Consider the following 12,300-nt stretch of genomic DNA (forward strand, 5'->3'; position numbering starts at 1 on the left):
ATGATTAACCCTCCCTAAAGTGTGTGAATGAACTGAAATAACTTATCTGACACCTATTTCTATCCTGTTAAAAAATATTGTTGGTTTAACTTAAAAAAATAATAAGTAACCTGGTTGCCTTAAAATTTTAAGTTGAGTGAATACTATGAAGGAGATTGATTTAATCACCAGAAACTCAAAATAATACGTTATCTGAACTAAATAAATTATTTAAGTTGATTTGACAAAAGAAAAAAAAGTTGTGATAACAAATCTTGAAAATATAGGCTGCTTTTTTCAATTCAAAAACACAAGGTTCATTTTAAGTAAACATCTAATCTTTGCGTTTACAGTGCCAATAAAATATATTCACTCTATTTTCCATGTTTTATTGTTGTACAGCACTGAAACTGAATCATGGTGGACTGAATCATTTGGATTTTTGTCATGATCAACAACAAAAGACTTTAATTTTGAAAGGTAAAACAGATCTTCGGTGATTAAAATAACTATAAATACAATAATGGTAAGTATTCATGTTAATGTGACTTTTCAAATCATCACTGGTGTAGCCAAGTGGTTTGTAGCCATATAGCCATTTAACTAGTCAATGTTAAATGCATCTCACTTGTGTGCAATCTCTGATGATTAGAAATACCTCTATCTGCAATGTCCAAGTTTTGGTGAGTCAGAACTGTGGCTGTAGAACATAAAACCATGAAGAAAAACTAATATTCCAAGCAATTCTGCAAACAAAAAGCAATAGAAAGGCACAAGCCAGGAAATGGATGCAAAAACAGTTAAATCCATAATTATGAAATAGACCAGCTTTAGTCACAGCTTTATAGGGGAGTGACAAAGATAAGTCACCGTTGCATATGAGATCTCGTCTACAGTTTGCCAGAAGACGTGGGAGATTCTGTTGTATGATGAGAATAAAATTAAGCTTTCTGACCATCAGACTCAACAGCATGTTTGTTGTAAGCCAAACTACACATGATCAGAAACACACCCTCATGGGGATGCTTCTTTGCAAAATGAATGCAGCAACGACACCTACAAAGGAATCAATTTCCAGCAAAATGGTGACCTCAAGTTTAAAGCTAATGTTCAATATTAACAAATCCAAAGTCCAGATGTCAAACATTTTTTTTTAATTATTTATGGGTTACACTTGATAAAAGCTCATCTACTTAAGATATTCCTCCATTCAGGAATGAATGGGGCAATAATTTTGTGTAACAACTGTAATATGTTCTGACCAATGGGCAATGTAGACATTTGACATAAAATATTTGTTTTAAAAACGCCAGTGAGGTTTAATGTTGTAAAACAATACAACACAAACACTTCTGATGGCATGGATCCTTTTTAAAGGCACTGTAGCTAATATTTGGTGAGAGACAATCAATATTATTGTGTTATTGTAGGTCAAAAAATGCATTGAATGAATTTTCTTTTAACTTCATCCCATCTTTTGGTTTGACATGTTTTTCCTTTTATTGAGACTGGAGATAAATGGCAATTTAAAATCAGCTAGGCCTACTATTAATCTGCTGATTGTGTTGCTATGGCCAGAATGTATTGATAGTCATCAAAAACTTCCTGTATTGGCATGTAATGTATTTTAATGAACAGTACAATATTGTATTTTGAGATGTGTTTTTTGTGATTTAGTGCCCAGGCCTCTGCCCATTATGTGTGTGTGCATGAAAAGTTGCAGCAAAACACTGCTTTGGCAGGCAAATATCATTCTCATTGGCATTAAGTTTTATACAGTTCAAAAATGCAGCATGCAGTCAGAGTCCCAACGCCTCACTAGGCACATGGTGCTCACCATTGGCTCCCAGTGTGTGTAAGGACCGGGCACGTCATTTCAAACCCACCCCACTCCAAAAAGTTGCAATACCCAGTGGAGTTGAATACCCTCATAATTTTCTGAAAACTGTGTGTAATCCTCGGAACAGGCACCCTGGGATTCACGCAGCGAGCCAGCTCCATTCGATTACAGAGACCCGCGTCATCTGCCACACTATTACAGCTTTTAGCATCTATTATATCCATCTCTTCAATTTCATGGGAGACTCAAAGAATAATCCTTTCACTGTCTGTGCTCCTCTCTGCTGGGCAGAATGACAGGAAAAATAACTCAAACAGAATGAAGGAGCACAGGACACTGAAATCTCAAAGCATGAAACCAGTGAATGAAAAAAGCATAATCAAGGGTGTTTTATGTTTTATGATGCAGATCAAAGTGTGAGATATTATTAGAAGATATTATTACACCACGTCTAGACCAGACATACGGCGCGCCTAAAGCTAATAGAACCCATTATAATCAGTGATGCTGTCTACACTGGATTTGGCGCGACGCAAAACGGCAGATCTTCGTCAGTAAACTGACCCCCCATTCTTTTGCTGATGCAATCCAACCACTTGCGCTACTTCTGATATGAAGAACAATCGCAGTGGTCGCTTTGTTACGTCCATTGTAAACAGCCTCAAGTCCGATGTAGACAAGGTGTGATTGTTATTAATGTTTTCATGCTTCAAAAGTTCAACCAAAGATGAAAATTCTGTCGTCCTTTACTCACTCTCATATCATTAAAACCTTATGACATATGACTAATATGAGAAAAGGTGATATGTTAAAGAATGTACTAGCCCATGTTTTCCACATTTAAATTAATGGGAATCCAAGCTAAAAAAGTCCAGTACAAATTGACCAGTACATCAACATTTCTCATTTTGTGTTACTCAAAGGAAAAAAATGTCATACAGGTTTGAAATTAAATGGTGATAAAATTATGATAGAATTTTGTTGTTATTATTGTTGTGAACTATCTTGAAAAACATTTAGATTGTAAAAAAAACGATATTAAAATAATGGGGTTTAGAAATACTACAGCCAATAAAATGATCTGTCATCTTTTAAATGTTTATTTTGCCTAAAGCCTATTTCACACTACATAATTGTAAGCCCGATTTGCAAATCGTTGAGCTTGCAGACAGGTCTTGGTGTTATCGCGTCCAAATCGCGTGGGATTAGCGGGCAATGAATGCTCGCCAATCTGTTAGTATGACAGAAAATTATCTAGCATGCTAGATATCCAGAGCTGTCACACGACTCAACCTCATGTGATGTCATGAGTTACAGCCAATCAGACCAAGGCATGAGTTGAGGTCACCGGATAAATCATATTTTTTCTTTTTTTGCCTTTTTTTCTTAGAGCAAATCATCGCACAAACAGTTCGTAGAACTCGTTTCTGTCTGACGTCCATATTCGTGTGTTGTGTTCTTCTTCTTCGCTGGGGATTGGCGCACGTGCTGTTTCGCGTCGGTTCGCTTTATCGCGTGATTTTTCGTGACAAAACATTGTTTGTGGACAAGATAGAATCGTTGGGTGACAGAGTTGTTGTCAACTCGTGTAGCGCGTTACCTCCTGTTGTGGATCAACCACGTGGTGTCGTGTGTACTGTGAACAGCTCAACAACTTGAACACTCCTGATTTCACAGAGAGCAAGTCATGTAGTGTGAACCGCACAGTTCAGCCCGACGCTTTAAAATCATGTAGTGTGAACAAGGCTTAAGTCGCAAAACAGTGATGTCATTTACATATCAGTATAACCTAATGAGGCTTTTATCACCATCCACTGGTGACAGGTAATAATGGGATTAGGAATTTGAGCAGGGCACTGATGTAATGTTATTAGTACAAAAGTTCTAATGTCTTTGGTCCCCATGAACATAACTTTTGAAATGATGATTAAACAATAGCAGTGAACTATTATTATTATCAGAGCACTCACAGTGATGAGCATGTGTTTATCCAAATTAGGGAATAAGTAGAGGGATGTGCAATAATGGCTATTGCTTTGAAACACCACTGAAGAACTGTTGCTTGTTTGTGGATTACATTATGACGGAACATTTTCATTGTAAAGGATTGTATAGGCATTAAAAGTCAAATTAATAAAACCACACTCCTGTTGGTGTAGTATTAATCTTAGTAGTCTCTCTTCTGAACCCCATTCACAACTGAACATCCCTTGTGTTGGTATGAACATCACCAGAAAGACTAATAACATTACAATAGAACTGATGGGAAATAAGAGGTGAAGGAGCATTAGTCATTATGTTATAAACCCTCTAAAGCAGCCTTTATGCTGATATGCAGTGAGTCACCGCCTGTGGATATAATAACATAATATTAAGAAAGTTCCCCACAGCACTTTCAAATGACCAACCATTAGGTTCTCTCAAAAACAACCAAGGTGTTGTTTTTGAAAGAACCTAATGGTAGGTCATTTGAAAGTAGGCAGTTCAGTTTAGTTTGGGTAGTGGATTAAATGTGAAGGCTTTGAAATATGCATCTGGACTGAAATTAATAGTGGGTATTTTATATTGGGAAAAAATACCAGGGGTCCATGACCTTTTATATGAAACACAATGTTGATGTCATGCAAAGAATTCAGTGCATGCTTGTATAATTTCCAAATGACCTGAATGTGTTCATGCTTTCCCAAAATGCAGAACCCCCCTCCCCTCCCCCTTTGTGACTTGCACTTTGTATGTTTGCATAATTGATACGGGAAAAAAACAATTTGTCCCTAGTCCTACCATGCCAGAGCTAAATCCATCCAGCATGCAGATATATCTCTCTAAAACATGTAAAACAGCTCCCCAAAAATTGGGCTAAGTCATTTCTCTCTTATCTATCATAAAATTCCACAAAAGAAATACAAGGCAATAATGATAACGGAATTTGAAACAATGGTGGTTATGAAATGGGTTTCGCATATCAAAAGTGAGTTTAGTTATTGGATTATCTACTTAATCACATCCAAGAAATCATCTAGGCAAACAATTTCACAAACTTCCAATCATTTGAGCAATCAGTGATAGTTGACCGAAAAACGAAAGTTCTGTCATCATTTACTCACCCTGATGTCATTTCAAATCTGTATGACTTTCTTCTGCCATTCACACAATCTTAAAAAAAGGCCTTGGCGTTTTTTTTCTTGTCCATACACTGAAAGTCTATAGTATGAAATGCAATTGGCAAATATATATTCAATACACAAAACTAACTTACTGGCAGATGTCTGCTTTCAAATGCTCATGTGGGCCTTGTGAGGAGCGCTTGTGGAAAGCGGTTGTGTGCGACTGTCAAGTATGCGGTTAAATGCTTTTGCATTTCAAACTGTTTTTATGACACGGAATTAATGCAAAACACGGTCTGTTATGTCTTAAACAACCAGGACAAAACATCTGATATGTCAAAAATAGATCTGTGTATTTGTGTGAATGCAGTCTATTAGACCTCCTGCAGTCTATGATGTCCTCAGTAATAATCAAACAGCAGTAAAGCTGAGAAAGAGAAAAATCACTGCTCTTGACTGAAAAACATTCAGATATTTAAGCACATCATTTATTTCTTGTAATATGGTTCACTCCTCTTTATTATTCACGATTTGCTTGTATGTTTTAAAGCTATATTTAGTCAGTGGAAGATACAACTGTTTTACTTACATTTTTATTGTTTTAAAAAGTACTTATTTTTATGCAAGTAATTCAATAAAAATGCACACAAAAATTTGAGGTTAAAAGTCGGTAAACGAATTAATTAAGAATGTGAAATGTAGATCGTTTTGGAATCGCATCGGATTGTGAGGTGCCTAAAGATCCCCACCCCTAATTGGAAGTAAATTCATTTTGGATCACTACACATTCTTTGCTTTGAAAGTACCAATAGTCACACAGTTTGAAAAAAAAGAAAAAGAGTGTTATTCAAAATATCATCTTTTGTGCTTTGGAGCGACACGAGGGTGAATAAATGATGGCAAAACTTTCTTTTTTGGGACAAGCCATTCATTTAAATGACTGTAGCTATTTATATCCATTTCACTATAAAGAATGGCCGAGGTATTGACCAAGCCTGATTCTGCGTTACAGCAACCCAAGATCCCACATCTGGGGCACCAAGCCATCACTCAAACAGAAAATGCCCTGAAATATCACCTGGTTAGAAGATTCCGTGTGCAATGTCAGAATAAAATCATCTCCGCATGCAACCGATTCCATACGTTTACAAGCAACTACTATCCATAGAGAAAAGTTCATTGGCAGGCCAGATTCCAGCTGGACATGCAAGTATATATTTACAACAGCAAGGATCCTTCCCCTAATCATCAGTATTCACCTTTCCTTCCTGAGTGAGAGGAAGGAAACGATAAATAAAAACAGCATATCAATATCTAAATATATTTCTCCTATTCAAAGGGGTCCATCGTCCCCCTCTGTCTCTGGAGTGACAGGCTGAGAAAGGGCAAAGATGTCCTGGCACTGATGTGTAGTTTTTGGCGAGGAGGTCTGAGGAGTTGGGGAAGGTTTTCTCTTCTCTGACAAAAGTCTCAAAATCTCCCCCACCTGGTCCTCCAGAGCTGCTAGCCGGCTATTTAACGTCTGTATGTCTCCTTTTAGTTCCAGCTTTGCCTCATACAGGCTGTTTTGAAGCACTGCCTGTTCAGAGACAGGCTGAAATTGAATCCCCCGTAGGGTCACGTCACCCACCCCGGGACTAGGCTGATCATACGGGCTCCTTTCTATCGAGGCCCTGTCGTACGGGCTCCGTAAATCCCCTACCCGGTCAATACGCAAGTCACTCTTTGTTATTCCACTGTCGCAAGAATCAGTCTTGTGTAGGGCAGTATTCTCATCAGTCTCATCACTACTGTTACCGTTTCCACCCGTACCCCTTTCGTTAGATCCCCCATCCTCTGCTTCCTTGTTCTTCCCATTGTCTGAGATCACATTCAGGGGCTGGGACACATCCCCCCACTCCTCTTCCTTCTGCTGTGGCTGCTTCTCTAGTTCCAGCGGAAGCATGGGAGATGATCCTGATGCAATGTTATGGAAACGCATCCAGCCTCGTCCCCTTCCTCCTCTGGGTCTCACAGGACTTGTTACTTTTAGACAATTCGAGTCCTCTATGCCAAAGCTGGGCTTGAGCTCCATAGCCTCATGGCCTTCGCTGTTGGGTTCCTCGGTCTGAACGTAGGCTAGGGCATTCTGGATCGGGGTTATCTGCGAGACTGTTACAACGCTAGAACCACCGTTCCCGTTTCCTGAGCCAGGGGTCCCGTTTTGCATGGTGGTCACATGTTGGTGTTGAAGTGGATGGTGGCCCTGGTACTGGGGCTGATATTGCTGCTGATGAAGCTGGTGGGACAGTGGGTGGAGGTGATGTTCCACCTGAAATTGGTTCCTCCCCAGGTCATGCTGGGATGAACCTTGCGTACGCATCTCCTTCTGCTGCTTAAACTTTTGGAAAAGTTTGCGGACAGGATGGTCCACGGGGATAGACAGGGTCACCTCGTTTTTCTGGTGTCTCCTCTCCTCTTCCTCTTTCTTCACATCGATAATCTTGCGAAAAACAATCTGTGGAGACACAATGATATCTGTAAAAGAAATCTGTATGATTGGAATCCTTGTCGGCACTGAATGAATTAAATAAAGACTTGATTCAAGCTCTAAAGAGGCTTATTAAATGATTAAATTGTTATTAAATTACGTTGCCACGCTGAAAAGACAGTAACACGCAGCAAAACTTCCCCCTGGTTATCGGAAACTGTTGTTGGACCGATTGGACAGGCCTTACAACGCTTTAGACAATAATGACATCAAAATTTTCTTTTGGGGTAATTTCTCAGCCAAATTTGTGATTAATTAGATTATATATATATATATATATATATATATATATATATATATATAGTGTACGTATATAAACTTTTTACTGAATGAACCAATCACTGGAATTTTGGAATGGGGGCTATTCTATTGTGCAGCTGGGTTTCGTTTCAACGAGAGCCTTTAATGATTTACATATCAGTATAAAAGATGTAGTAATGCTCTCAAGCTTTCAACAATAGGGTCAAGTGCCATTGGCATGCTGTCGTTTTAGTATTTAAACCACCAATACCTCAATGCTGCCACAGATTTCTACACCGTTTCAGAGCTTTCACCCAGCAGTAACATGGCATCTCGCAGGAACAGACCGCCAGCTTCTCTTACTTCCCTCCTCATCACCTCTCTTTCAGCTGTGTGCATACTCATGGCACTAGCTTTGATCGCGTACATTTTAATTAGAGAGTACTAATTAGCCTCCCAAGCCCCCTAGCTGAGGACCCTAGGGAGATCTGTACAGCCCCACCTCACCTGACATACTGAGGAGGTCATGTGGCCACACGACTTGTTATTTTTCGTGGGATTTCATCACAGAACAGCCTGGAATAACACATTTTGTTTTTGTGTGAAACTCTACAGTTGTAGAGAGGTCTAATCTTTACATCACTTACACATTATAGTAAAAACTCTAATTACTCCAAAAATTACTACATTCTTTTTTATCACTATCACTGTCGTGTGCGATAACATAACAGCGACCGTGCTGACTAAAAAAAAAAAAAATTCCTCAGGGGCAAACATTGGTCTGTAGAGTTAAAAATAGAACAGAGCGTGTCACGTGCCCTTTAGTTATCCCTGTGCAGTCTTTCGGCACCCTGAAGTGCTGTTGCGCATGTCACTTCTCATCTCCCAGGAGGACTCTGGTAAATAATGAATCCAGCTCCCTTCTGCCTCTTCATATTATTTAAATGTCGCTTAGTACGAGCAGAACGAGATGGGAGTGATGGAGTAAACTAGAAAAAAAAAAGTGATATCGCTGTGTAGCCAAATACAAAATAAGCGCTAGGGTGCAGAATGAGAATGCTACAACAGAAACAGAAACAGAGGTGTGTGCAAAGATGGACGCTAAATATGTTTTGTTGGAAACAAAAATCATCATATAACTGCTATTAACAGTTGTGACATCTAATTTGCATTCTGAAGTTAACAAACAGTCACTATTCAGAAATTCAAATTTGGGATGCACTGATATTAAAAGTTTGGCCAATACTGAAAAGCCATTAATTATTTTTTTTTTCTTATGTCATAACTGCTTGTCCAATTATGGTCATTATTAAAATTCAATGCTATTTTGTCTAAGTAAATATAAAATTCAAAAAGTAGCAATAATATTATTAGATACAGAATGAAAAATAGATATTCATTTTGAGATTCGCTAAAGATTACATTTAACAGTGTTTTTATAAACGAGTGTTTTTAAAGATCAACTTTAAATGCGTAGATGACAACAAAAGTAATCTAAAAAAAGGGAAAATGAGCGCGAACAATTAAATATTCATTATAAACTGATACCAGTCAATTTAAACAGAGTATATAATATTGCCATTAACCGGTATGATACTGATAATGCATCTCAAGTTTAAAACAGCCATATGTGTATCTGAGAAAACTTTTAAAACAACCCACCTAGGGTTGATTAGCTGCTTAATAAAACTAAATTACCCCTGTCCACCATTTAATATCATCACATACATAATATAAAAGATGCAATGAAAGTGATGTGTATGATATATGAATGTGATGTGATGTGCACATGAAAAGAAGGAAGAAAAAAAAACAACCTGTGATTTATGTGGAGTGCCATTATGCTATGAATATAAAGAATTTACTCTTTGGCCTCGGCTATGCATGCTGCTTAATTATTCCCTTTGTGCAGCTTATTGGATAATGACAATTATTACAACGCTCAAGCTATCTGCTGAATAAAAGCAGAGACAGAAAGAAAGAAAAAAAACACGTGTCAACAGCCTGCATCTGTGCTGCAGAGGGAAACTGATTAGGGATTTATAATGATCTCTTAGCATCCATGGGGAATTTAAATGAAGAATCCAATATTTCATTTACACTCTCTGGAGCCAGAGTTATTATTCTAACATTCTTCACCTGTGTGAAGTGACTTTTTTTCTCTTCCAACAAAGACGGATTGCATAATTGGAATAATTACACAGGCATGCCAGGCCAATCTTGTTTTTTTTAACACAGCTGTGAGTTCATTTCTGGACAGAAACTCAAACTAATGAGCTGTAGTATTAAAGTAGTGTTGCTGCATGTCCGAACAGCAAAAACTCTCCAGCCTGCAATTCAAGGGAACTGTCACAGTAAGAGTATCAGGGACAAATCTACACAGCATTTCTTCTAGATTTCCGGAGATAACCTCAGGGCCACACAGCAACAGTAGCTCAACCAATGGCATAAGTCTGGGGGTGGGGGTATCTGTTTGGCCAACCAATGGCAGATAAATTTGTCTGCAATTCAAACTTGTAAAACAGGGAACCTAAGAAAATAGATTTATTGTGTTGTGTCAATACATTGGAAATTTATGGGGTCCTACTGTCTGTTGTTTTATGGGCTTCAAAATCTCATCCACTCATTATAAAGCATTTTTTAAATATATCTCTGATTATGTTTAGCTGAAAGAAAAAATCATATTCACCTAGGATGACTTGAGGGTGAGTAGTCTAAATCATTGGGTAATTTTAATTTTTGGGTGAACTAACCCCTTTAGGTTTACAGGTAGAAATTATCAGTGCAACACAAACACCAAAACCACATGGAATGGACTTGAAGCAAACTGATTTTGAGACAGAAGTAGTAGATCCACATGCTCAGAAACATGGTTAGAGAGGGGAAAAAAAGACAAACATGAATGATTGAGCAGAATGTGCTTGCTTCATCTTACTTCACTTGATTTTAAAGAGTCCCTGTTATTTTTTTTTAATTATTATTAACTTTCATGCAGTGCAATAGCTTATTGTAAATGTAAAAAGGTCTGCAGTTTTAGAGATCAAATTGCATGACAAATAAATTTATTGTCACTTAAAAAAAAATCGAACTGCCAAAACGAGTCGTCTCACTTAATTCCAAATTTGCATTATGACAGCCTAGTCTTCTTTGGCTGGCCGTTTTTTTTTTGTTTTTTTTTTGTTATAAAATACTGTGCAAACTTTTATATGAGCTTTTTTTTTATTAAGCCTATGTTATCTTGGGTATTCTGATCCAAGAGAAGAGATGTGATGAACTGTACACAGTTTGTATGCCTGTGTGCACATGTACTGTAAGTGTAATTTATACTTCATATGTAGCTAAATTATCCTTTACTGATTTGGTGTTTATCATTCTATATTGAGACAGCTATGGACAATTAATAATAATAATTAAAAAAAAAAAAGTCAAATGCACAGCATGACTGTTGACACTTCTTTTGCTGGAGATTATTAACATATTCCCCTGGTTCTGGTTTGCATTGTGACACGGTTTGAAAAGGTCATGCGTCGTATTATACCAAGGTGCAGATAAGGTGCCTTTTTTTGTATATTACATGATAATCAACTCACAGGATTTATTTCTGTGCATGGTTTGAAATTATTCAAATTACTCACATAAGCCCTGCTGAGGTGTAGTAACAGCAGCTGTTGAAAGCCTTCCAGTCTCTGTGATCTTTCATGCACCTGTTCTAGCTTTAGTTTTGTTAAAACTGTTGGAAATCCACCTATTAGATAAATCAAGTATCTGTGGACTGGAATGCCAGTCTGGCAAGTGGTTTAAAGCTGAACCTAATCTGATCACAGCTCTACTATACCATGACCAAAATGCAACTATATAATTGCTTGCTTATTCTGATTTTCATTTAGTCAAAAAAACTTCTAAACAGTTCCAGTGAAATGTGAATACGGCAAAAACAGAAAAGGGCCATTTACAGTGACTTAAACTAAACAAGATAAAAAAAATAAATAAAAAAAACATCCCTCAATACGCCACTGGTCTTGATTATAGACCAACGCCACTTTTGCGTCATCGTTGGGTAACGCCCCCTTTTGGGGGAAAACACCTCTATACTGTCTATGGGAAAACAAACGGATTCCCATGAGAACAGAACTTGCACTAGATCTGCAAAGTTTCTTGATAGCAAAAATGGCACAAACTTAAAGAAGCTAACGTTACTGAATACGGGGTTACAGAGGTGTCCCTTTGAAATGGTCGAAAACTGGATTAATGACCCCACACAGCGGCCAAATATGGACTATTCAGACATCTAACGTTACCACTATCTCGTGGAATCACCAAGTAAGTAGCCTTTTTATTTATTTATTTATCATTTACACACTCACAGTAGCCTATGACAAACTAATAGACGATGAGGCCATGTCACTTGGATCATATTTAACTTGATTTAAGCTATTGACAGTTTTGTTGTCGACTAGCTATTAGAAAGACTAGCTGTTAGCAGCTAACGTTACCTTATTAGACTATGTCAATAGCTTAAATCAAGTTAAATATGATCCATTCATCGTCTAGTTTGTCATAATGTGAGTGTTAATGAAAAAAATGCTACGTGCTTAACTTACTTGGTG

At 37.7% G+C, this 12,300-nt stretch overlaps 1 protein-coding gene across 1 annotated transcript in view; it reads right to left on the reverse strand.

Annotated features, from left to right (window-relative positions):
• Positions 1-4,531: 4,531 nt before the first annotated feature.
• The window catches only part of kcnh5a (potassium voltage-gated channel, subfamily H (eag-related), member 5a), an 81,637-nt gene continuing 73,868 nt past the window's right edge, over positions 4,532-12,300 (reverse strand). Inside the window, exon 12 of the mRNA XM_089118555.1 lies at positions 4,532-7,420. Coding sequence (XP_088974681.1) covers positions 6,257-7,420 — 1,164 coding nt within the window. The 3' untranslated portion in view covers positions 4,532-6,256. The remainder of the gene's footprint in view (positions 7,421-12,300) is intronic.

Source organism: Pimephales promelas, chromosome 13 (genome assembly GCF_988280905.1).
Source record: "Pimephales promelas chromosome 13, fPimPro1.hap1.1, whole genome shotgun sequence".
NCBI classification, from domain to species: domain Eukaryota; kingdom Metazoa; phylum Chordata; class Actinopteri; order Cypriniformes; family Leuciscidae; genus Pimephales; species Pimephales promelas.